At 38.1% G+C, this 26,330-nt stretch overlaps 1 protein-coding gene across 3 annotated transcripts in view; it reads right to left on the bottom strand.

The window, feature by feature from the left end:
• The window catches only part of PIGN (phosphatidylinositol glycan anchor biosynthesis class N), a 99,474-nt gene that overhangs the window by 16,546 nt on the left and 56,598 nt on the right, over positions 1 to 26,330 (bottom strand). For all 3 annotated transcript variants that reach the window (XM_074545006.1, XM_074545007.1, XM_026790196.2), the window contains 11 exons: positions 23,168 to 23,246; positions 20,891 to 21,073; positions 17,514 to 17,650; positions 16,445 to 16,544; positions 16,241 to 16,333; positions 14,737 to 14,828; positions 13,232 to 13,343; positions 8,432 to 8,540; positions 4,812 to 4,914; positions 2,394 to 2,496; positions 207 to 293 (listed from right to left, as the gene is read on the bottom strand). In XM_074545006.1, coding sequence (XP_074401107.1) covers positions 207 to 293; positions 2,394 to 2,496; positions 4,812 to 4,914; positions 8,432 to 8,540; positions 13,232 to 13,343; positions 14,737 to 14,828; positions 16,241 to 16,333; positions 16,445 to 16,544; positions 17,514 to 17,650; positions 20,891 to 21,073; positions 23,168 to 23,246 — 1,198 coding nt within the window. The remainder of the gene's footprint in view (positions 1 to 206; positions 294 to 2,393; positions 2,497 to 4,811; positions 4,915 to 8,431; positions 8,541 to 13,231; positions 13,344 to 14,736; positions 14,829 to 16,240; positions 16,334 to 16,444; positions 16,545 to 17,513; positions 17,651 to 20,890; positions 21,074 to 23,167; positions 23,247 to 26,330) is intronic.

Raw genomic sequence — 26,330 nt, 5'->3', positions numbered from 1 at the left:
GGCAAAGAGACAGATTCTAAAACTGCATTTTTAACTACTTGATAAAAAGCATAATGTACAAGACCATCGCCTTTTGTGCGATATGAGTCAAATCACCCTTACCAGCTCCTGTTCTCAGTGAGTGCCAGGCTACCAATTTTGACTGCAGGTCCTTTTGAAACAAACCCCTTTTTTGCCCTGGAGTGCAGCAACCAAGCAAAGGATACAAAGAAGAAGGACCTCCGGACATCATCCAGGTGGAGCTGTCGGAACTGAGTTATATCCATAGTACAGGTGAAGTTGAAAACAGCAAGCTGGAAAGACAGCAGAAGGAATCAACACCAAATATGAACTAATGGACTTTGACAGAGCCACTGTATTTTTACTGAGATGAATGAGAAAGAAACCTACTTCCCTATTGCCTGTTATTAGAGTATTATAATAAGGACTGCAAACATTTCCCATGTTTTCATTATACTTTAATGAATTAATGAATCTGCCAGAAAGACTGTACAAGTGAGATGATCAAATGAACAGTGAAGCTTCTGCTGTTATCTACACTACAAATGAACTTCTATGCCTTAGACTTATAACCATCTTTTTTCATCAGAAATATTCCTTCTACACACATACACTTCCACTGCTCACATGAGCATATGGATAAAGATCCTCAGAAATAAAAGACTGCAATTATCCTTATTTGAATTATTTTGTGAGTGAAAATAGTAAAATACTCTCCATCTCCTTTACTCAGTCCTCAGCACAATATCACTTGACTTGAAGAGGAATTATCTTCATGGAATTTAAGAGGTCAGTGAACTCCTTTACATTGGGAAAAAAAAATCAAGTAATAGACATTCAAGACTGATAACATTTTAATTTAAAATAATCTCTCATCAGAGAATTGAGCTGCATTTTCTAATACATGATTTACTTTGCAGCATATATTAACAGGCATTCTAGGGATGATATCTTCTGGGGTAAGCATTATTGTTCCTTTCACTTGAAACCACAAGGTTCAAGTAAAAGTTGACAAACAGTGAGTGACAACTTAAAACATAATTACAGCCTACCTATGTTCTTTTCATTTGCATTTGATTAGTAAAGTGTTCACCACTGTTTAATACGACTTTAATAGAATTTTATTTTACAATGAACAGAACACCAGACTAACAGCAGACAGGCAAGCATCATAGATGCCTTGTAACAAGATACAAAAGTTAGAGTGGGTTTTATAGTGGAAGAAAAAATACATCTCACAGATGCTAAACACCTTCAGTCATAATTGTGGCATCACACTAATTGTAATTGTGATATTCAGATTCCATCCCTGTTGCTTAAGATGCTACAAAACACAATCACACAAATTATCATAAGGTAGCATAAATAGAAATGATTCCTGGTTTTATTTTTGTTTTTTAGCCTTGAATTGGTAAATCCTACTCTGTCAAATTTCAAAACTGCCTTCATTGTAGGAGCACCACAAAACCACAGCTAATGTCAGGGTCACTCTGGTGACTGTCTTGGCTCAGGTTTCAACCTCCAGGACCTAATTATTATGAGCTGCAAAAGGAAGGAAAGATGGGTACCAGCACTTCTCTTCAAGTGGCTCTGGCCACTCCCATGCATGTGTAGCCAGGAGGGCTCATCTGGGAGAAGCCAGGGAGAGCTGTGGTGCACACCCACCCACCTGGCTCCAAGGACCCAAACCACTGTAAGTGGCACTTGGGATCTGACCAAAACAGCAGCACAGCCCCAGCTGGTTCAACCCCACACCTAACCTGAGCGCTAAGTTGCAGTGTGAACAGCATGGCCTTTGCAAATTGTTGACAATATACTAAATTTTAAGGTGAAGAATTTGCATTGATTGCAAACTCCCTTTTCTCCTCCAGGCAAACCTGAGAAGGAGCTAGTTCCAAGTTGGCCTCTAGTTACTTGTCAGTCTAAACAGAAGTAAGTTTCCATCCTTGGACAAAGTCAAATTAAGATTGCTAATATCTCCTAAGGTCTTTTCAGTAATCAAATAATTTCAGCCTCTCACTCCTGAGTCTGTGATCAGACAAAAAAAAGTACAGTGACATTGTACTTCCTCTGAAGAGTTACTGCACCTTATGCTACACTTGACAGAGACAGCTCTGTGGCCTACAGACCATACCACTGTGTTTTACTAAGTCAGACTGTCTTCCTGCTTTTCTAGAAATGGCTCTGATGTGCAATATCTTCCATAGCATGAATTACAAATCTTACTTAAAAAGTCATATTCCTAGTTCCTGATACAGCTAATATTGACTTCCCAAACTGAAAAGAAACATGAAGCGTTGCATTCTGAAAACCACTCAGAATATTTATAACATCCTGAAAAAAGCCCAGCTAAAGCTGTTAATTACATTGATATATCTGTCAAGAGCTGTTACCTTTGGTTTGAGTGAAAGACCATAGTGCTGCAGTGCTTCTTGTTCCATATTTATCCACACAAACATCAAACCAAACAGTGCCAGTGGAAAGAGAGCTTCATATCTGAAAAGTAATGTAATAATCATAGTAAGTACAGTTGCTGACAACTAATTAACATCAAATGCTGAAATGTTTCTTTGCTTTTTTCTTCACACAAAGAACATGCCAAGATCTAGTGGCATTCTTTCCCTTCTTTCCCCATTTCCAAATAACCACAGTGGGTTGAATTTTAAAACCATAAAGTAGTTAAATGGCAAAATTAGGAGAAACAGTTTGCTTCAGCTTTGCCATGTTTTGCATTTTTTTTTTGTTCAATGGCTGCCACAATGTTGGATTAATGCCTTTTTTAATGTTAACAAAACTGGAATTTTAAAGAAATTAAAACTTAAAAGAAACAGCAAAAAACCTGTTTGACATTAATTTTCTGCAAAATGGAACATTTCTCACTGAGAGCCACTTGGAATGGAGGGGTTACAGTTCAACTTAAACAGCAGCTAGAGACTGTATTTCTTTAGGACTTATCACACAAACTGATTATGGTGATCTCAGTTTTGTTCTAAGGAAAAACACATCTGTACAATAAACAGAGCACTACATCTCACTTCAGTGAAATGCTCTTTTCTTCACTGTACTCCAATCCTTCACAACAGCAGCATCAAGTCACACACCATGGCCACGAAGCTGTTCTAGCTACACTCCCAATCTCTGGGTACTTCTGGCTCCTACAGCACTCAAATTCCAAACTATGAATGTATTTATGTGAGAGATCAATACTCCCAGATAACATAAGGGTGTAAACTGAAACTGGATAGCATTTAGTTTCTCCAGATGCACTTCATGGTACCTCCCAGGTTTTTTTCTTTCAGGATAGAACCGTAATACTGATAAGACTGTAAATGTTTCCCTTTTTATTTTTTCCTTCTTAGACAAATATCTGTCAAAAAAATAAGGAAATCACTGCAGTTGATCTTGGTATTGTTTCTGTTGGCTACAAAGCAATTTCAAACTGGAACAAAAACTTTTGAATAGACATTTCCACTTTAATTATCAGAACCACAGGCAGCTAAACATGAAGATGAAACAGTTATGCTGTCAGCAATAGAAACACTACAGCCCTTATAATGTTCTACACTTGCCTTCAGAGGAAATGCCTTCGACAGAGTTGGTGACAAGTGGTTGCATGCAGCCAAGCTCTTGGGCTGGCTTCAGTGTTTCCACTTAACCCCACCTAGAGAGGTGCTGCAATTCCCCAGGCAATGTACTGGGTTATCAGTACATGATAGAAGAGTGCACTGAGGAGAGAAACACTGGACACTTTTGGCACCAGTGCCTTGGGTTTTGTTTTCTCTTTTAAGAATCGCTCCAAAATTTTTTCATCTATTTGAACATTGTAGGAAGGCAGCATTTACGTGGTCTGGTGCAGGGCTAAAATACAAAGAGGGAGATTGCCAGCCTCAGAGAGAACAACATTCCTGCTTTATACAGTAGCCAGCACAGGCTAAGAAGGTTGAGTGTAAGAATGTATGTGCAGTCAAGAGTAACATTAGGATCAAAATCTTAATGGGGAAGTGGGAGGAAGGGGAGGCAGAAGACTGGAGAGAGAAAAAAAAAAAAAAGGAGATGCTTCAACTAAAATGAGAGTATCCACAGGAGGCAGCTATTAGAAAATGTCTGCTGCAAGATGTTTTATTCCACTTAATTTTCCAGTGTAATTAAATCCAGAGGATAAGTGGGAGGGGAGGCGGAAAGAACAGTTCCTATACTCCCCATTAATTATGCTCTTAAGAGCTACCAAGTCTGAGAAAAAAGAAAGGGCTGGCTGGCATAGTGTTTTCTTCATTTAAAACAGCAGAGGAATTGACTTTTATCCAAAAAAAAGACAAGGTCTAGTCTTTATGGGTAACAACATCCCTTTGAAAAAAAAAATTACTTCCACAAAAATCTCTCAGAATGCAATTTTCCCTCATTTTAGGACTACCTGTTTCCTGGCACACATCATTTAAGCCATAACTAGACACCAGTGCTGAGCAGCTGGGAGAGATGCTATTCCCTTTTGTTTGTGAGCAGAAAAGCACACATCAAAACAACAAAAGGCATAAACTAAACCAGACTTTCTTATTTTGGTGCAATATTGTTTGAATACACACCCTTCTAGCCACTGCCTTGTCTAGTTGAAAGGAATGTCAACAAACTGTGTTTAATACAAGGAAGAATATGAAAGCTCCCCTGAAATTTTAATTAGTAAACTAAACAAGGAGATAAATGCTGGAAGCACATGTTACTCCTTTAACAGAAATGTGCATGAGATGAAGCAGTTTCACATACAGTCCTGGATTTTCATGAGTAAAACCAACTGAAATAATGTAAGAACGAAGTACCCTGTGCTGAGGAGCAGGTAGGTGGACATCAGGGAGAGCAATATGCTGAACTGTCTCTCAAAGAGAAATGTGGGGCTCAGTAGCGGCAACACTGGGGAAAAAACTGCAATAATAAGAAGAGATCCATCAGTCACAATGTGCAAAACACTTCATCCTCAGTAACAAGGTATCCTCCAATCTTGACATATTATGTACAGCAATTCAATACAGATCATATATGACCCTCTATTTTCAAAAGTTACTTTTGCTACAGAAAATACAATATTTGGAAATTTTCACATTCATCAAAAGTAGTTTCAGTTCTGTATGATTTTAATTCCCCGTCTTTCCATGTCACAGCCTTTATAACTTCTCATGAACTGATGTTAATAAGTTTTTAAGATGATGCAGAAGCACTACCCTCGAATCCAATCAAACTTGACTATTTAATACCGCTCTGACCAATTATCAAGGCCCTGAGGACCTCTGGCAGCTCAAAAACTGCAGAGACAAAGCCACTGCTCCATTGGATTAGAGCCATAGAAAGGCTTGGGTTGGAAGGAACCCTAAATATCACCTAGTTCCAGACCCCCTGCCATGGGCAGGGACACCTTCCACTAGGACCAGATTGCTCAGAGCCCCATTTGACCTGGCCTTCTCTCTTTTGCAATTAGATTAGGAACTGGGCTTCTGCAACAGTGAGTAAAGAGGCAGAAAAACAGGAAAGGTGGCCAGCGCGTGAAGAAGGGAAAAGGAGAAGGACAAGCACTGCTGTGATGTAATCTTTATACCAGTTTTTTTAAATATCAAAACGATGTTTATAAAAAAGTATGCTGACAAATAATATTCATGGGATTCTTCATTGCAGTATAGGAACTTGACATTACTAAATCATTCAAAGGTTGCATCAACAGTAAGTCAAAATTAATAATCACTCCAAGGAACACAAAAGATATGGAAAGTAGTCCCTTGTGATTATCATCATTGTATCCATTAGTACCTATAGTGAACATATCAATGAAAGAGGTGAGGAGGTTTCTAAGTCCTGTGGATCAGTATGTTTTATTTCCCAGCTTTCAGCCTTGGCCAGTGCTACAACTACAGAATAAGTGACTTCAAGGGGCCCCAAAAAGGCCCAATTCAAGGAGGAACTCCAGGGACCTCACTGAAAGTCAGAACAGTTGGAAATAAAATTCAGCATGACAACTGGCCTCTGTGAATGACACTGAACATATCAGATGTGTAGCACTCTGAGTGCAATCATAGATGAGAATAGATGAGTGGCTAGTAGGTGATTATCAGTCTTTCTCTTCCATCTCTGATGCAATATATCAGATACTAATCATAAAAAGACCTGTAGGTTTCTGCCTGACCTACACAAACCTCTGTATATGACCCCTGCACACAGTTGTGACACCAATTTCCTCAAAATTTAGCAAGTTGCTATGCTAAATTCCTGCAAATGAAAATTTTAAGACATAATATACATTCATTTAGAACTGTCTGCTAATATTAAGAAGGTTCTGAAGAACATGGGAAGCACCAGAATTAATGTTACACCCCCTGGTTTTGCCTCTATGGTTGCAGTTAAGTACACTGTATGAACCATCCAGTGTTACAGCTAAAGCCACTTGGACACAGGCCTGCAGGAACCCAGCCATCACTAATTCATTTGCCTGGTTCCTCAAACAGCAGTCTTTCTCAAAAAAAGAAAAAAAAAAAGAAAAAAGAAGGTCAAAGTTAAAATTTTAAGAGTTAGGCTTCATATTAATCAAGATAAACAGCTGAGAAGGGGAAAAATTCCCTAGAAAACTTCTGAAGTAGGAATATTTTTCTGACACAATAATAAAACAGTATTATTATGAACAAATACTGTTAACTGTGTGTTTCTAGTTCTATAAACACACAGAGATGCAAAAAGAGTTCAGTAACAGTGCCATTCTTCCACAACTATGCGAAAAGACAAAGAGGAGTTGGACCACCTCTAATCCCACCAACTGAAAAAGCTACAATAGAGTTTGGTACTTTAACTCTTATGGTATCCGATTTGTGGTACACCCTGGCAACAAGGCAGGTGCTAGTTGTGGGTATAGCAATGACAAGTCCTTTCTCTCCAACAGGACTATTGAGGACATGTTGGATGCCTTAGTGTTTTACCTGCTTATTTCTGTGTTTAATTATGGAAAGCAATTTCAGCAAGTACACAAAGCTCCTATCTTGTATATCATATTCACTTAGAATGATTACTTCCAGTCTGAAAGACTTTGCTAAAATATTCACTACTACTGTGGCAGCTAGTAGATATTTTGACTACCTACAGTTTACTTCACCCTTAGCTTTATTTTTATCATCACCCACAACAAAGAGAATTTCTAATATACTTTTTCCTCATAACTCTAAACCTCTTTGACTGCCTGAATCATCTCTTAGATGAAAAATGTTTCTCTTTCATCCTTACACAGGAGAGAAATATAACCTTTACACTCAACTCCTGCTCCAGTAAGCCAAGCAGGACTTCATCGATTTCATTGACTTTACAACTGCAAGAAATTCATCCACACAGAGATCCCCATTTAGCTTTAGCAGGCTACAAAGAGTTAGGGGAGCATGATGGAAAGGAAAAAGCTCCAAAGAAAAATACATTACTAAGAAAGCATTGCTCACACACACTGATCACAATCACTGAACTTAATCTTGAATCCATTTGCTCAAACAGAAGCAGGATTGCTAAAACTGACACTGATCTGGTTAAGTTAAAACAATGTCACCAGCACAGGAATGTGCAAGACAACGAGCAAGTAGGTAGCATGGGCCACAGTTCTTCCATTGAGCTATGTTTAAATTCCTAATTTTGAGTTGTAGCAAAAAGCTGCTATCCAACGTTATATGGAATATGTTTAATTCTAAAACAAATCCCACATTTCAGATCACTCAGGAATAAACAATGCTTAACATTTTCTAATGGAGCCCTATAGAAATTACTTTATAACTGAAATATGAAAGGTATTGCTTCACTGTATTCCAGAAGTCCAGTAACAATTCCATTTGCTGTTTAATAACACTAAGATTTTTGAGTGGTGAAAAATTCATAGACTTACAAATTGTTTTTTTTCTTTAATAATTAGATACTATCAGATATCAAACATACACTATCATCATTATTTCACAGGTATTTTGCAAAGCAGCTCTCAAAATTACTTCCACATGAGTCACTGCCATCCGCTGCAGCTTCAAGTTTACATTGAATTACAGCAACAACCTTTGGTCATCTCCCTGTGTTCAACTGGATTGATGGCAGAACATCTCAGATCACCCATATCCAGCTCCAAGAGAAACAAAAAGGGAATTTATGCCATTATATCCCCAAAAGAGGTCTTCAAAATACTCAGAACACTCAAAAGATAAAGCTATTTGTAAATCAAAGGTATTTGCACTTTATCACAAACTTACAAAGTAATAATATTTTAGAAGACTAACACATATCTCAAAAAAACTCACTTAGGAAAGCAAACATACAGAAGAACTACCAGCAGTCAGATAAAGGAAAAGAAGTTGTTAATGAAAAAGTGACATCATCCCCCACCCAGTCCCAGACTCCACAAACTGCCAGCATAGAAGTTTGAGAGGGAAGATTTTCTTACCTAGTGTCATCCAGCTAATAATTTGATTCATTACAGGTAATCCCTGTTTGATCTTAAGACTGTTATGGGTACTGCCCACAACATATGTCGAAAGTGCAACACTGAACATCTAGAAAGAAGAAATCGGGCAAAACAACACAAAATTAATGTATGGATCTCTGCCATTCCATCCTAAATACATAGATATGCTTTAGAGTTGCATAAACATCTCATCTGAATCATCATAAGAACAGGAAAACAAAGAGTGTCAAAATTTATAACTTTTTATAACTTACAATTACTGGCTTTTTAAAACTTCATCTAGATTACTTTTTATTAGCATTCTTGTTATTTATTTGTGCTCTTTTAGAATAGTATCCACAAGTGACCTGGACTACTGATTTGATATGCTCTGCTCTTTGTCAACAGTAACTATTTAAACACTCCTGCAAACCACAGAAAACACATGCCCCCAGTCCTTCAAGGGGCACCTCTCCTCAAACAGCAGCCACAAAGAACAAGCAGAGCCCTTGGCTTTGCTGCAGAATCAGGTGCAGGGAGAAGGGGAAGGTTTCTGGAAGAAGAGAAGCAGCAGCAGAACTACTTGGAGGTGGCTTTTATGAGATGGAAAGAAGCTGCTGGGTTTTTTGCCCCCCAACTGAATCCACTGAACCACCTCAAGCAGAGCCCTCAGCCTTGCAGTAGTAGAAAAGCTGGAGAGGTTTTTTCTTTGACTAATTCAAGAGACACCATTCAGTCATCAAGTACGTGCAAAGAGCCTTTTGAAAATTACCCCATGAGTCAGTTATTTTTGAAAGGTGACAATTATCCAAGGAAATGCTTGAGCCAAGTTCTCAATTACTGCTATTTATTCACAACTCTGCAGTTCCACTAAAAGGCAAATCAAGCATGCACAGTACTTTGCAAACACGTGCTTTAAAACTGCATTACCAGATCTAATTGCAGTCGTGGCTTTTTAGTGCAGGCAACTACACCATGCACATCCATCACTTTGTACCATATGAATAGCTGCTATTTCCCTGCTAGACTGCAGTGATACCTACTGGGATCAGCCCAGACGATACATTTAGCACCAGCATTCTTTTTTGACAAGTTTCACAGGAGCTCAGTATCTGCTGCTTCTATTTCATTCCAAGCCACAAGAACATGTACCTTGTGACATCAATAAACAAGGGCAAAACATTAGGCATCCAAAAGCTCGGAATTTTAGACTTCTGATGTTTATTTTGGACACTTTTGCTGTATTCAGGCCCTTTGACATATCTTATCAAGTTCTGTTTGGTGTCATGAGCTCTGGTAATTCCTCCGATATCCCCTAGACACTGGTGAAGTCACTTTGCACTGACTTTGTCTCACCCTCTGTAATATATCCTGTGCCTTGGAAGACTTGTGATGGCCTGGGAACATTAATAAGCACAAGGAACTGCTGCTAAATCTATGCCAGTGTCCAGGGAAGGGCTCAGCAGGTGCTTTTGAGAAACTGTGTTGACATTTTAAGTAAAGCTCAAACTGGTCTTGGCTTTCACCAACACCTCCAGGACTGAGGTGGAACTGAGCAGAAGTAACTTGGAGAGGCAAACTGAGCTAAGCTAAGAATCTGTCTCCCTTCATCCTTCACAATCCTGTCTGATGTTCAGAGACAATTCCTGAACAACTTAGGAGCAGGTCTCAGATACCCATACCTGCAGGTCATACTGCTACAAAGAAGAAACCAAGGGTGACACCTCAAGTCCCAACACTGCCAGCTGCTCTGGCTGGGAGCTCTCCTAAGCATCAAACATCTTAAGGACCCATAGGGAGAATGGCAGGAGAACCAGCATCATCAGCTGGGCACAGGCTGGTTGAAAACACCCTTCCTGTCCCCTGCTTCCACCAGAATGACATGGATTCCTACTGTTCGCTTCTATTTTAAACAGCATGAAGATGTTGCTCTTAGGAACATGGTTTAATGGTGATCTTGGCAGTGTTAGGTTAATGGTTGGACTTGATCTTACAAGTCTTTTCCAACCAAAATTATTCTATAATTCTAATTAAGAGGAGGAAACTAATCAACTGACCATCTTGGACACACATGAAGTCCAAGCATCCTAGGAATAATAACTTGGTTCAACATTATCAACCCATCAAAACAGCAAATTTTCAGTGGTGTGGCAGAAACTGGACACCATCTATGAAACGGATGGCAAAGAGAAGGCGGTGCTCTTTCCAGCAAAAATTAAGTTATACAGTAAGCACTGCAGCAGTCTAGCTGATGGATTATGAATGACTCTTGGTTTCATCATTACTGAAGCCTTAATGACCTCTCAGAGATCAGAGAATCAAACGATCGTTGAGGTTGGCTTAGGTTTAATTCATCAGTGACTCCAAACATTAAGTAACAGCGTTATCAGAGGAAAGCATAACCTTTGATGACTGCCTCCAAACACCGCTTAGGGGGAACTTGCAAAATCTACTTTTAAGAAATCCCTTGTCAGATGCAGAGGAGGAATCTGATTGAGTGTGCTTATCTATTAGAATGCCAGTGGCCTGATCACCATTTGTCACAGCAAAATAAGTATTTATTTTCCCCTGACTAGGGGATTCATCTCACCTTTAAAACTGCCTGGGAGCTGTAATCAAAATTCAGGATCTCAAAATGAGCATTTTTGAAGATTACCCCTTCTTATTCCCACTGAAAAGTCCAACTCAAAGGAAAATATAAAAGTAGAATTAGGGAATTTCATTGACTAGAAATACCAGTATTCTGACAAGCATTTTCCTTTTGTATTCCTGTACATTTCAAAGCAACTAAATGCAACCTAACCTCAAAACAGGATATTTATTTAGAAACACATAGAATACCTCTGTAATGTCCTTTTATCCCTCTACATCTGAATAATCTCACCTCCCAATCCTTTCCTTACATGAAATGTGAATGGTGGATCCCATATTTTCCATTCTCAATTAAGGTACTGAAACAAAAGTCTAATAGAGACTAGTAATTAAATGTCACTACTGTAAAATATCTTCTGATTAAGAGGCAATTTGAGGAACTTTATGATGATCTTAAAAGTTGGGAGGAAAATGAAGACATTACTTCAGGAATAAGCTGGCAGAACATTTTCCTCTAATTAAGTATCACTCTGAGTGAATTTCCTGATTCTCTACGTTTGCTCAAGAATAGTCTGGCATTACTTTTTTACTATAAACCAATTTCTTCATCATCATGAGATGCTGCAGCAGTTGTGTGGTGAGTTGAGGTTGGCCAGCCGCCTACTGGGCTGCTCCCTCACTCCCCCACCCTGAGTAAGCTTTTTTCAGGCATTCCAGCAAGAAATCCATTGCTGAGTGTATACTGGAAATTTATGTTTTAAATGCTTAGGAAAGGAACTGACATCTCTTTTCCGCATGTAGGCTGAAAAAATTAAGAGACATCACACCATATTTGACATGCATTCATGCTAAGCTGCTAAAGCCACTTTAAGCATTCATTACTCTTTCCCTTCCTCCTTTCAACCAATCTGAGCTCCATACCTAAATCACTGATATAATGAGTGCATTGCTTTGCTCAGCAAGAAACTCCAGCACACACTTAAATCATAACAGATAAGGCTGGTCCTGAAATAAAACTATTATCTTGTAATAGGTTGAGATAAAAAAAAACAGAAAAGAGGACAGCAGGCATGCAAGGTATTATTAGAATCTTAAAGCTCGCTAGAACTTAATTAGCTCCAAGCATGAAAAAAACCTACCTATTTCACAAAGATATAATGCACCTGAAAGAAAACTTAACCAACAGAAAACCACCTCAATATCAATCTCACATTGTTCTTCTACAGACAGAAACTAGAACTAGGTCAGCCCCCCAAACCAGCAAGCCCAAGTGTGCATATGCAACTACTGCAAAGGTCACTGCAAGTGATATACACAGACTAAAGGCAGGTCAAACTCTCCAAGCAGAGCATCAAAATCTATATGCACATTGATATATCAAGCAATATAATTATGGACAGAATGGGCTTTTGGGAACATAGCATGATGATATTTAAGTATGTGCACATGGTCCTCTTGAAATAGCCAAGGAGAAAACTCTTAGGAACAATCTTTTTTTTCTTGAAAATTGTGGCCTTGGTAGAAATATGTTCTTAGAAGGAAAGTGTTGCAGTGTGCTGTAATAGCCTGTTTTAAACTTCTGGGTCCCTTCCCCAGGTGTGCCAATACCCCTCTTCCCCTTCCCCCCCTCGCCCCCTCCTGGGCTGTCAATCAGTTGTAACATTCCAGCAAGGCGTCATGTGGTTGGTCACTTTCAAAGGATGCCCCTCAGGCCCAGAGGTCATTGGTCTGTCTAGGTGTCATCCTCTCCTGAGACCCCGCCCCTCCCACCTGGTTGGTGGCTCACCTGCCCCTTCCCTCCCCCTCCCCCGGTAGCTTAAAAGATGAATCAGGCTATGCAGTCACCATTCTGTTGGAGCTGTTGCCAAGATTCAGACCTGCGTGACCATGGAATAAAGCTCTGGATATTAAACCCTCCAGCAGAATCCATCTCCTTTTCCTCCTCACCATTCGCCTGAAGCCTTCTTCCTGAGGGAAACTGAGTTCCTAACAAGCCTGGACTTGCTCAGCTGCCCAGCTGCAACCACCAGCAAGCTAAAGGTGTCTCTGGGGTGATGCACCACAGCTGCCACCTTTGGCCCAGCAGCAAGGGTCAGACTGGCCCAGGCACAGTCCACCTGGTAATATTGGGATTCATATTCCAATAGAAAGTAAAAATTTGCACATAAAAACTCTAACATTCAGAATTATTGAAAAGTAACAACTGACCTGATAAAAATATATTTTCAGATCTTCATTATCTCTGTACTTATTTTCACTTTTACAAAGACATGTCAACGAGAATAAAGATATCAAGATGGTCAGCAAACCAGCTGCTGTTCTGCAAAAACAAACAAAAGAACAATAAAATCTCAGAAAACATCATCAAAAATTTCTTTTGCCACCGTACACTGTCTTGTTGCACTTGACATCCCACACCAGATTCAACCCCAGGAGCATTTTGGGTTTCCTAATCTCTCCTGAATATTCAGTGCCTCCAGGTTCCTCTTGCATTATCTAGCCCTGCTTTCATCCCCATGTTTTCTTTCTATGACTGAGCTGACTCAGGAGCTCCCTGCTCCTACCATACAAGTTTCATTAATGTACTAAAAAGCCCTGACTTGACAGTACCACTGCCCAAGAACAGAAACACCTATTTCTCACTGGCTTTTTGATTTCTCCCCTAGTATCAACTTATCTGCAATATCCTGAAGTGTCAAAATTATTTTTAATTGCTGCTTCAAACCATTCCAGCTTCAAAACCCCCTTGAAAAGTTTCAGAGGTACAATGTTGTATAAGAAGAATAAACAGAAAGATGTACATCCTGTGCAAGGTGAATATACAGAGGTGTCAAGTCATTTAATTCCATTTTGATTTCTAAGCTATGTTCTAAAGAATAGAAAAACCTCAGTTTGGACTAGCAGAAATACATATACATGTATATACAGCTGAGAGGCTGTAACACAGTCAAAGAAAATGTGTGCTGAATATTTCTCATGTGCCAAGGAATGAGACCAAGAAGGGTTTTCAAAGATAGATTTAAAACACAGTAGAAAATATTGAGGGAAAACGTCAACATTCTTGGAAATATCTGGGCTCATAATTCTACTACCTGCAATCACATATTGCTGCTTAAATCCCATATTTCACTGAGGACTAGGGACCCTGTCTCTGCTGAGGCATGACATCTTCTACCAGCCAGCAGGAGCCATTGCAGCCTAGGGTAAATCCACTTTTTCTGCAGTAACTACAAAGAGACCACAAGCCTAACCCTTCAGGCCAACCACCTGGATTGCATCCAGATATGAGAGAATGCTCCTATGACCAAAGAGTAACTCACAAGAGGAGAGGGACAGATAAAGATGTACTAGAAAAACAATAAAAAACAAAAACTGTAGAAAATCAGACAAGCAATACCAGAAAAGAAGACTCAGGATAGAGAAGCAGAAGTGGAAAAAGAAGAGACACAGGAAACACAGAGGAAGAAGAGAGCTCTGCCTACCCTGTTTGTTCCATTTCCCTGAATATCTCATTAGGTAAAGAGTGCTATTCAAAGACAAATTCTCATTAGTGAATAACTGGGGTCTCTATAATCATGTTATATAAACTCTGAATTTCAACTCCTGTCTCAGCCAGCTTTCAGTAATGCAATTCACCAAAAATACCAAAAGGCAGCCTAAATTTTGAATCAAAGAGGGAATAAAAAATTTAAAGAACAAGATGAGATTCTTACACCAGAGGAATGTTTGGTTCTCTTCCTACAACAGGCATTAATGGAAATATTGCCAGGAGCACACACAGGAGAGTCCAGATCAATGCTTTTGTCTAGAAGAAGAAGGAGATCATGTGGACAGACAATTGTCTACTCATAAAAAAATATTTCAGTGCACTGCTAACAGCTACTAGCATCTCCCATAAGCAAAGACCCCGCATCACCAAGGAGTAAAATTAGCTAAAAAAAAAAAAAAAAAAAACCAAAAAACCAAAGAGACCATGGGGTCATCGGTATTACAAAACTTCAATTTAATACAGAAAAGAATTTCATTTATGAAGCTGTCAAAATCCTATCAAACACAATGATAATTAAAGTCAAGTTTACACTTATAAGCACTTCCTCAAAGTGTGGCCTTCACACATTGCAGGCACCAGAAATCTGACAAGTGGCCTTCTAGAAGGAAGGCATAAAACTAATACCTCAGAAGGATACAGCAGTTAATTCATCAGCATTGAGAGAGAATACAGTAACATGATCCAGTCTTTGCATCTATGTGCCAGGTGGCTAAATCTATCTGATTTAGCCACCATAATCAACTAAGCAGTTCCTGAAACTCTTTGCTGGATGAAAAAAACCAACCTATCCCAAGTGTTTTATATAACTAAAAACATTAAGAGCTGTGACATGTAAATTTTTCAAGTTCAAGTAAAATTCATATTCCTGAAAGGAAATTTCACACTACAAAACATCATCTGTGCATATCCAGCTTTAAGACAAGTTACTTGATTATTCAACTAGAACAAAAAACTGTAAATTAAACAAATACAAGCCTCCATCTTGGCAGTTTTTGGAGACCAAGACTTAGCAATTTGACTCCTTTTCTCCATTCCAGAACCCTAGGTTTTAGGTATCCCCTGAAATAAGAGATATTGGAAGCAATGAACAGTAGAAACATCTCTTCAATTTAATACCATGCCACTTCATGAAGGTGGAGGTTTTTTCCTAGGAAAACAACACAGAAAGCTGCCTCTGAGGAACAGTGTGTCCCAGCTAATTGCAGACAATAACAAGTTGACAATTGCTTTTCCATTATCTTCAATATTTTTTTCTAATAAATTATCATATTAGTTAAAGGGTGACACTTTCACCAATCATACACATAAACAGCATAGTCACTGCAACAATTTGATAAATGATGTGCATTTCATATGATTGAGTCAAGCATTTCTTAGTCATCAACAACAGAAAACTGATAGCTAAATATAGATACCTCAGATACCTCAACTAAATATAGATACCTCAGATACCTCAAAACAGATACCTCAAAACTCTGAAGCAACTCTTATTACTTCTGCTGTATAACAGATCCATTCAGATCACCTTAAATTCCCTTGCTTTGCTACACGCAACTTAGGACAGATCAGAAAAAGAGCATAACTGAACAAGAATCTAAAGCAGCATTCCAAAGCACTCCCAACATCCTAAGGATTCAATCCAGCTGTTCACCAAAGCAATGTAATACCTTAGCTTGAATCCACAGCTGTGTGATCACTGGCCAGCCACCAAAGATAAGAAGGCCCACAGTAAGCGCAGAGCGGTAGAAAAAGCTGAAGACCTAATTAAAAAAAATCCAAGAGAGGACTGAAAATCAAACACATTAATTCCTCAAAGAGGAAGAATACAAGAAATTAGATACCCTGTTGATATATAAGGATAAAATACTTACTAGTATTTCAATTCCCAGTATACAAACCAAGAGGAATCCTGCCAATTGACCACGATGAAGCAACAAAACATTTGTGGCAAGGTCTTGAATGACAGGAATTCTTTTCAAAATGATAGAACAAGAGAAGATTCATTAAAAAAAAACAGAAATAGTGTAGCATCTTACCTTTTCAGGGCAATAATGGGGTCAGAGCACAAAAAGCATTAGAGGTATTGCTGGTCCTGGCTAGACCCCATGGTTGATGGCCAGATGCTCCTGTCCAGTTTTAGTTGATGGAAAATCTACTATAAAACCCTCCAGCTTTTTTCCTCCCATATTTGGCACATCTTTGCCAGTGTTTGGACAAGCTTCAGATTATTCACTACCCAAACTGACTCTGAGTACATGAATATTTTTGGTTATGTTGTGCTTAATGTCTGTCATAACTGATGAAACATTCAGAAGCTTTAGAGAGAGAAAAACCTTCCTTGTTAGCTTTTCCTGTGCTTTATGAGACAGCTCATTATCTAACTGCAGTTGGTCTCATTTTCTCTGAATAACACTGAGTTGGTATCTACAAATTGCCAGTAGATCAAGAAAGTAAAAGGAATCTGAAGATAACAAGCATTTTTGGGCCTGGAGTAAAAGGAGACCCAAACAAGACAAATATATTTCAATATGGGAGCACATTCCTCAACATGACTAGCACACGCTAGGCTTCCAAAAGTAGCTGGTGTTCCACAGACTTGACACTTTGCAGGATCATTTTGCAAAATAAGGCAGCTGCTGCAGGTATTTGCAAAGATTTTAGCACTCTTTTGTAACAGTACTAAAATTATGTTTTCATGGAAATATCTTTTCTATTAGCAAAAATAAATAAGCTATGTTCTAGAATTGGCAACTGTATCAGTCAGCTTGGACACTACTCATTATGTCAACTGAAATATAAACCAGAGTCCTTTGGAATGTCTCAGGAAGCACTTAATGAAGTTTTCTCCCAAATTTATGGGAAAAAATTTAATTCTCTACAAAAAGGAAGTCAAGACTTGGTCTTATAAAACAGTAGTAATAAATTCCAGTCTTTACTTACTCTTTCACAACTGCATACCATACTGGCACTGGCAAGAGACAGTATATATAGTATGTCCAAGGACATGTTTGAATCAACAGGAAAAAAGTTATCATCATTCCAGCAGAGGCAAAACCATAGAAGAGAACAGTAGATTTCTGAAATACAAACGTTTGGACAAACATTTTTTTAACAGCAATAAAATGCTTTAAACTACACTCTATTTTCCATTTGTTAGTTACACAGTAAAACAAATGCTATTTTAACACAGCCACACAAGCTGTCATGTGTCTCTACACAACTCTAGACAAAGTTGTCAGCCAGATTAAAAAAAAAGTAGGATTTGAAGATCTAATTCTAAATGTGTCTATTCAGAAGGTGCTGGAATAAAATCTGCATGGGAAAGACATACTTGTACAATCTGGAAGCCCAATATATGCAATGTCATTTATGTTCAATGGATACTTGGAATCCATCTGAAGCCAGAGATGCTAAGGAGTTTAGGAAAAAGAAATCTCAAATTTAGATTGTAGAAACAGACTTAATGAGAATATAACCCATCGAGTTCAAGTTCATAGCCTTACAGTCAAAGCATTTAATGAAAATTCCATCAGCACATTTTCTCCTTCTGCTTGAGACATTTGTAAGAGAACTAATTAAATTAAAATATTAAGCATTAACTCCTACCAGAAAAAACCCCACTGCTATTCAGGATCTAGGAACATTTACAAGGATCTGGTGACCAACCTTCCACAGGAAAAACTTCCTTCCTCAAAGAACCCACAATTTCAAAATACAACAGAGGACTAGTGCTGCATACCTAAAAGGTAGCATAGCTACAATTCTTATGATATTTTATCTTAACCTACAGGTACTGCTTTGGGCTTTTCTTAGAAAAAAAATAGATACAAGATTGGAGCATTGTGTTTCTTGGAGTACATATTCTCCAAGTGAGAACACTCTTAAGGAGAAACATCAAAGAGAGAAGGAAAATTTTCAAATGGGTTATCTCAGATAGGCAGGTCAGTCCTTAATCATCAGCAGAAATCCCTTGTTTGTACAAAGAGAAGCATTAAACAGTGACTCTGCATCTGCCTTTTATCTGGTCATTGAACTATTCTTCCCTATTCAGGGACATTCAAATACCAGACGAATTACTGGTAAGGGAAGATAATGTACAAGTTTAAAATAAACAATTTTATTCATATTACAACTTGAGATAGCAAAGGCAGCTTTAGTGTAGGTAATGACAGACACTGCTTTCTTCTACACAACTGCTAGTTTTTTGAAAGACTTAGGTAGACAGATACACAACTATGTTAAATATGCTGAGGAGACAATCAGCTCACAGTTCACCTAGACAGATTAACATCTTTTCTGACTCCCCCTCCCTGTAACTGATGTACAACTGCCTTGATCTAAAATGACAGCAAATGCAAGTTCTAAATTATTTTTAAAATAGATCTTTTCCTAAGATATACCATTAGCCTAAGAAAAGATATGTCATATAGAAAGCTGACCTAGGGAAATTTTGCTTTAGTAGTTTTAAATTTTACATTTGCTGACATATAGGCAGAACGAATATGCATATATATGATATGCACACAGTATAATTTATCACTGAATGAGTAAACACACACAATCAACATTTTATTCCACATAGTGACACAAATACTATAGAGTCCAATATAGTCAGTCATGCATTGAAAGTGGAAAAGAGATTTGCAATTCTGTAAGTATTTAAAATAAATTTAAAGGTCATACTTCTTGCTAGGCAAAACAACATTGTACACCAAAAGAAAAAGAAAAACGCTGGTTTTTCATACACAGCATAAGAAGCCAAAAACTTTTAAAGATGATATATACGGGATGTGCAGTTTCATTACTCAGAAGCTTCTTGATTTTATAAGGGTGTGTTTTGCAGGAGACTATTTGTCAATGGTAGATTAGTCTCTCAGCAAATTTCTTTAACGTGCTTCAATATAAGCTATAAACCAAATCACTTCCCTATATGAAGCATTAGCCTCATATTGTGATTCTCTAAGTATTTAGGAACACTAAAAAAGGTTCCTATAGAAAAGGGCCTCTTATGAAAACTGAAGAAAAATTTTATAGATGAAGAACTAAGGTATCATCTTTTTTCTGCCAGTGTCACTAGCATTAAATTTGTCTTCAACAAGTTAATCAATATATGAAATTAAGATCGATGTCAACTAAGAATGCAAATTTTTCCTTAATGTAGTTATTAATATTCCTGATATTCAGCCTACTTATTGCAATTATTTTGTTTGTGTCTAACATAACATGCATTCTGGATTATTTCCTCTCCGTTATTTGATGAAAGAGCAACTAAATTATGCAGTACAGCACTTATGAATATTTTCCACTTTAATTTTGTTTGAGCATTTTCACTAAAGGTCAACACTATCTCATTTCAGCCAGTAACAAAAAGTTCAAGATAACATGATAGGAATTTTCTCAGAGTAACATATTGAGGGCAGTAAAGATGTTAAGTGAGTGCTCACTCTCACCTACCTTACAAAATAAAACAATTCTTTTTATTCTGAAACAAATGCTTGAAGTTTGGGAGAATTTCCCCTCCCCACAAATGCTTTACCCCTCTCTAGTGAAATGCTAGCTTTTTGCCTATTCACCTTTTTGACATCACTTTTCGTGACGAATGACTGAAAATAAATTCTTAGGATTTTATACTTTGTGAAAAATCAAACCATAATAATCTAGTCAAAAAGAGCTTCCTTCATCTTTAAGGTCTTCTGCACACTTGCAAATCACAAAAAGCAAGAGAGCACACTATTCTGTGAAACCACAGCTCACCTGCTATCAAAACAGGCTACACATTTTAAAAATGCCATGACTGGACTGCACAGTTTCTGAGAACAGATATAAAATTACCAAAGAGGAAAGGAATAAAATTATTTACATGCTGGGGGTTTTTTTGGCCTTACAGTGAAGAACCATCAATGAAACTGGAAGCCTGAAATCTGTATTCTTCCAAACAATTATTATTACAACAGAGTGCTGTTAATACTGAAAATTAAACCTGGGAAAACTAAACCCAGTTAAATACAGATCCTTTAATAGCTTTAACTCACTATGTTTTCTCACACTTGCATTAGCATCTCAAATGGACAGCTGTAGCAAGAAAAACTGAAGCAGCACACTCAGACTCACACATCTTAGGAATACTGATCCTAATCACTGGACTTAACAGCAACACCACAGAGGATTCACAGCAGCTGGAAAACTCAACAGCTTGCCAGTTGCCACATTAAGTCAAAAGAAGTATAAGGTATTCAATTTATCCTGCACACAGTCACTTAGCATACATGTAATACTGAAAACCGATAGAAATAAATAATTGAATGCTTCAAACTTACCTTTTTATTAGCTGGGACAGTCTTGGTCAAATTGGTGTGGGCCTTGATAATGACCAAAATTACGTAAATCGTCCAGCCCACAAAACTCACTGCAATGCTCAGACCCAGGAATAATCTATCATAGGTGTGGTAGTAAGACAAGCCTTCCAAAGCAAGGTTAATCAGGGTTTTGCACAGAGATATCTGGAGGCAGACAAAACATTTAAGTAACATATGAGAAGAGTGTGAGCTCCCCATTCCACAAATCAGCCTGACAGCAACTGGAGCTCCAGCAGCTCTACCACTCCTGGCACTTGTGTCCTCTCCATGCTCAGGGACAGTGTTTTGGCCAGAACCAACTGCTGCAGTGCACACTGCTTGGGACTGCTGCTGGATACCAAATCAGCCATCACCTGGCTCCATCACCATCCTCCCTGGCCATGGCTGATTAGAAGGTGAATGCCACACAGACAGCACACCCTGAACATCACCTGCTACCAAGCATCCATTTGGTTTTCCCACAAGCATTTGACCGTACATACTCCAGTGTAAGTTATCCCCTTAAAAACCAGTCAGGTGCTCCTGAAGGCACATTTACACAGGGGGAGGATTATGGATGCAGCTGAAACATGGTCACTCTCCATGGCCTGAAGTATTCCCTTCTGGGTTTTGACATCCTCCACTTCAGTAGTACCTGATACCACAAGCACCAGCAGTGAATTGAGAGACTAAAGGGGAGTCTCAGATGCATTTACAGAGTAGCTGCTTGTAGCTCTCAGGATGTAAATAATTTGGAAACAAGAAGGGCTGTACCCAGTCTAATCACAGGTCCCCTCACTCAATACCTCCACTGGGGAGACACCATAATAAAGACCATGGGTTTTCCCACTGTGCCATTTGGGTGTGCTGTGATTTACCCATAGATGGGAAGCTCATCCACACAATTTGGAAGAGTACAGTAACAAGGTGAACAATGAATACACAATGAAGCTTTTTTATATGTGCAGGTATCCAAGTGGGATTCAACAAAAACAAACTCAGGAAAAGGTACAGCAACTACTGAAGAAATCACAAGTCTGCCAGTAGGCAAACTCACCCCAAAAGACATCTATTCTATACAATCCTTCTATTCTATACAATTCTGAGTGTATATTTGCAATGCAAAGAGTTGCAAGGGTCAGGCAAACAATCACGCAAACCCCAGGTTCCAGGAATGGAAGAACCTTTTCTTCATTGCAATACAGGATGCTGAGGACAACCAAGGCACAGGTACAAGTCTGATGTGTGAGTGATCAAGAGTGAACTTGAACACCTGGAGCACTCAAACAAACACTAAAATTTACATATAAGCAACAATACAAAATCACAAGTTCTACTCCTGAAACGCATAGAATGTCTCCTATCAGTAAATGTGACAGCTAAGTAGAAGTATTAAGAAACCAAAAAGAAATAGATCAAGTTATTTAAGCTGAACAGTTTCCAATTTACAGCAAAGCAAGTGAAAAGGCATAAAATAGATTTAGCTGTCCTGTGCATAAAATAGTAATTTATTGCTCCAAGAATCATATTCAGAAAAAAGAACTCAACCCTAGCACACAATGGGAGTCTTCCTTGCGCCTGGCAGGTTAAATATAATCTTATGTATTTAATACTTTCACACTTTTTAACACAGAAGTCAATGACCAAACCACATCTGTTAAAATGAAAGACTTCTTGGTATCATTTAGCTCTACAAATTCTTTCTGTGAACATCAGAATACAAGCATTGGTGAACTGCACCCACCAAATACCCCACCACACAGTGAGTGTTGGCCAATGCTTAGGAAAGTAATACTGGAACTGAGAAGCATAATTCCATGTATGGCTGCCAGTCTGACACACTGAAATGTGAAAATAAAACCAAGCACAGCTGGTTCAGGTAAAAAAAAAAAAAAAAGTTAGATAAAGCAGAATCCGTGATGGAGCAAGATACCAGACTTTTTTCATGAAACAAGCAGTCTTAAGTAGTGCAAACATGAACTACATTCCTCCGTTTATCTGTCAATTTATCCTTTTCTAGTGTAGAAAATAAAAACACGTCTTGTGAGTCATCATACTATGAAATAGCAACAAACAGTTTGAGAAAAAATACAACATGTTAGTATTGTTTATTAGAATTGGTATAAAATTGTAAAATCTTGAAGACTTAGTGGGGTTTTGAGTTAATGAAATGTGTATCATAAGGACAAAAAAGTTTTATTTCTCAGTTACTTTTGATTTAAAGAAAAAAATATTTCCATATAGCAAAACCAGACTTACCGCTTCATTGTACTTCCGCTGCTCAATATATAGTCTTATTTTTTTAAAATAGTTGATCTGTTCAGAAGCAGAAAGTGGTCTGTACAACAATATAAAGAGATATTAACATTTTTCCTTTTCATGAGCAGAAAAAATTAACTTTGCAATTAAAATAATTATTCTGTAATGAAACCAATAGATTCTGAATGTCATTAGAAGCAATTAGGTAATTGAGACTAATCTATTCCTCTGCATTCATCTTCACATGTGTCAACACAGCTGCTTTTTAACTTATCTCAAAATTGCTGCATTAATAGACATTAATGTGGCTGATCCCATCTAATACTGCTGAGAACTATCTCCCTTGTGCATTATTATTGACCACTGCTCTGGACAGGAAGCACGGCACATAGAAAAATTAAGCAATTTAATTGATTTGAATATGGCTGTAAGCAGTTGATAAGACTGCACTGAGTGCTTTGCTCACATTCTATGTTAACAGTAGATGATACCTAACAATCTTCTCTTTAAAAAGTATGACTGCATCTCCTGTTACTCAAGGAACTATTAGCTGAGCAGGGGATAACACAGTTACCTGGCTACACTGAGGTCAGTGATAAAAATCTCTTGGATTTTGATGAATCTGATCATCAGCCTAAACAACTGCTACCATTCTTCCCTTACAGAAAGCAGCAACCAGGACAAAAAAGCCAGTTGACCAAACTCCACTAAATGAAGGCAGAAGGCCTTCTCCAGTACCATTTTCTTTCCATATATAGGGACAGCAGCAGGCCTGAGAATCCCAGACCTACCCTGGATAAGTTATAAGGCACATAAGTTATATGGATCAGTTATAGGCCATAACACAGTCTCTGTTGTTCTTGGCACCACAGCAAACCCCCATGGGCCACAGCTTCTGACAGGCAGGGAATTCATACTGCAGGTTCCCCTCACACACGGCAGTGGCACAGCACCAGCTCTCAGCATCCATGGCACAAGATGGCCCAGCTGCTTGCCTGCCTGCCTCCTGCTCCTTCCCATGCCTCATTCACAACCATCCACCTCATGTTTCAGACAGTGCCAAATCAGGTCACTCCCACCATTTAAATCATCAACAGCTGCCCACGTGGTCACTCAGCTGAACCACGGGGACAGGTCTTGATTTCAAGCAGCTGCTGCATGGAAATGCTCATTCCTGCAGCTCCCAAACAGCCATGAACCACTTTTGCCTACAACCCAGTCTATAGGGTGATACAGCACTTAACAGATACATCAGCAATACATACACACCATCCTTTGAGCCATGAAATACATTGCAAGTATTCTGTGCCTCAACAACCTGAATTTTAGTAGTAGTAACATCCTGGTATAGTGTGATGCTATTTCATTAAGTTCCGAGCAGAGCAGTATCATGCAGGAATCTTCCAAAACACTGAATAATTTGAACAGCAATTAATCTTAATATAGGTACTACTCTTCTCAAAAGTAAGAAAATGTTTATCTCTTCAATCTAGAAAAGAATTGAAGGGTGGTATGTATAAACAAGTAGGAGGAAAGAGGCCCCATGGAAAAGGAAAAAGGGATAAAAAGATAATCACAAGGTCATGGTAAGAGTTTGATCACCTTAACTTTGAGGGGAAGACAGAGGATTTTAGAAACCAGACTTGAAAAATAGCAAAGTGAATGTTGGTTGTTTCTGCACCTTCATGATACATCTCTATGGAAGCCAACCTTACACCTCCACAGGCTGAGGGCTACAATTAGAAACAGCTCCTAAAGGAGGCAAACCAGACCCCAAGCCCTGCCTCAAGGAAATCTGTGGCTTTCAGATTTTGCTAAGTTGTTTGGTAGGGGAAAGGGAGCAAAACATCCACTCAAGATGGGAATTTCACCATGTGTAATAATAGGAGGAGGAAAAGTAGGAGAGGAAAAAAATAGGGGGAGGAAAAAATAAAAGATATCTTAGCTTTTAGGTAAGAATTTTTTAACAATATGGAATAAATATTCAGAAACTTTATTTAGGACTTAAACACATTCAAGTTGTTCCTCTGTTCCCTGGCTCATTTTTATTGTTTTACACATACTGTTATCTGCAAATTCTATCCTTGTCAAATTCAATGCAAATTTCTTCCAAGCCAAAATCATATTTTACTTCATATCTTTAGTCATTTAGCTATAACCCACTTATTATCCTTTTATTCTCACTGAATCCTTATATTACTAATGAACAATAGTCTTCACCTATTCCTTCTTAGAGGACAGCACCTAGGATCTCTGTACATGGATGGTGTAACAGAATAAACGGGATTTTCAAACAGTAAAATTTTGACTAAATCAAACACTGAAAGCAATTATTTTGTCAAATTGGGTAACCATTAGCAGGTGCATCGTTAATTTTCAATAACTAACATCATAACACACATATTACCTTACTTCCATATACATAACTTTCAAGAGGTTGCATTTACAATTGTCTAACAATTGCTTTTGTAAAATTTATGAATTCACCAGAAACTAAGGACTATTCATATATTACTATGAAAATGCAAGGAATTATCATCTTAAGGTATTTCTTATCTCTGTATTAAACAAAAACAAAAAGAAGTTATTAAATATTTTTTGTATTTTTGCCAGTTTAAAAAAGTTACCAAATATGCTGATAATTCATCAATTCAAGAATGGGCATAGGTCACCATTATCATCCATTGAGGATACTGATTCACTTCCTGAAGCTGACAAAGTAGATGGGAGATTTAAAAGAAATCTCCCAGAAAGTATAAAGAGACAAATATGAGCCATTAACAGAAGTGGAAAGTTGCCTATGAAAAAACTCATGGACTTTAGAAATGGTGATTCTATAAAATCTACAAGACTTAGCAAAAACCAAAACCACACAGAAAATTTAAATCTGAGAAGTTAAAGCTTGATCTGTGTGTAGCACCACTTGATTTTAACTATAACTATTTTAAAGGTCTCCAGCAGAAGACAATGTTAGGAAATAAGAAACTGATCAGAGCTTTTCCCTGTTGCAGAGCATCCCAGAGGCACTAGCAAATGTCAACGTATTCTCAAGGTCACTTAATAAACACATCCATGCAATTAATATTAATAGCAATGAAGTGAATTTACTGATAATTATTAGAAATATTCTCAATTCTAGAAGGAAAACTTGGGTGTATGTGTA

Source organism: Zonotrichia albicollis, chromosome 1 (genome assembly GCF_047830755.1).
Source record: "Zonotrichia albicollis isolate bZonAlb1 chromosome 1, bZonAlb1.hap1, whole genome shotgun sequence".
Lineage (NCBI taxonomy): Eukaryota > Metazoa > Chordata > Aves > Passeriformes > Passerellidae > Zonotrichia > Zonotrichia albicollis.
Note: the sequence above shows the minus strand (reverse complement) of the source record. Positions and strands in the feature narration are given on the sequence as shown.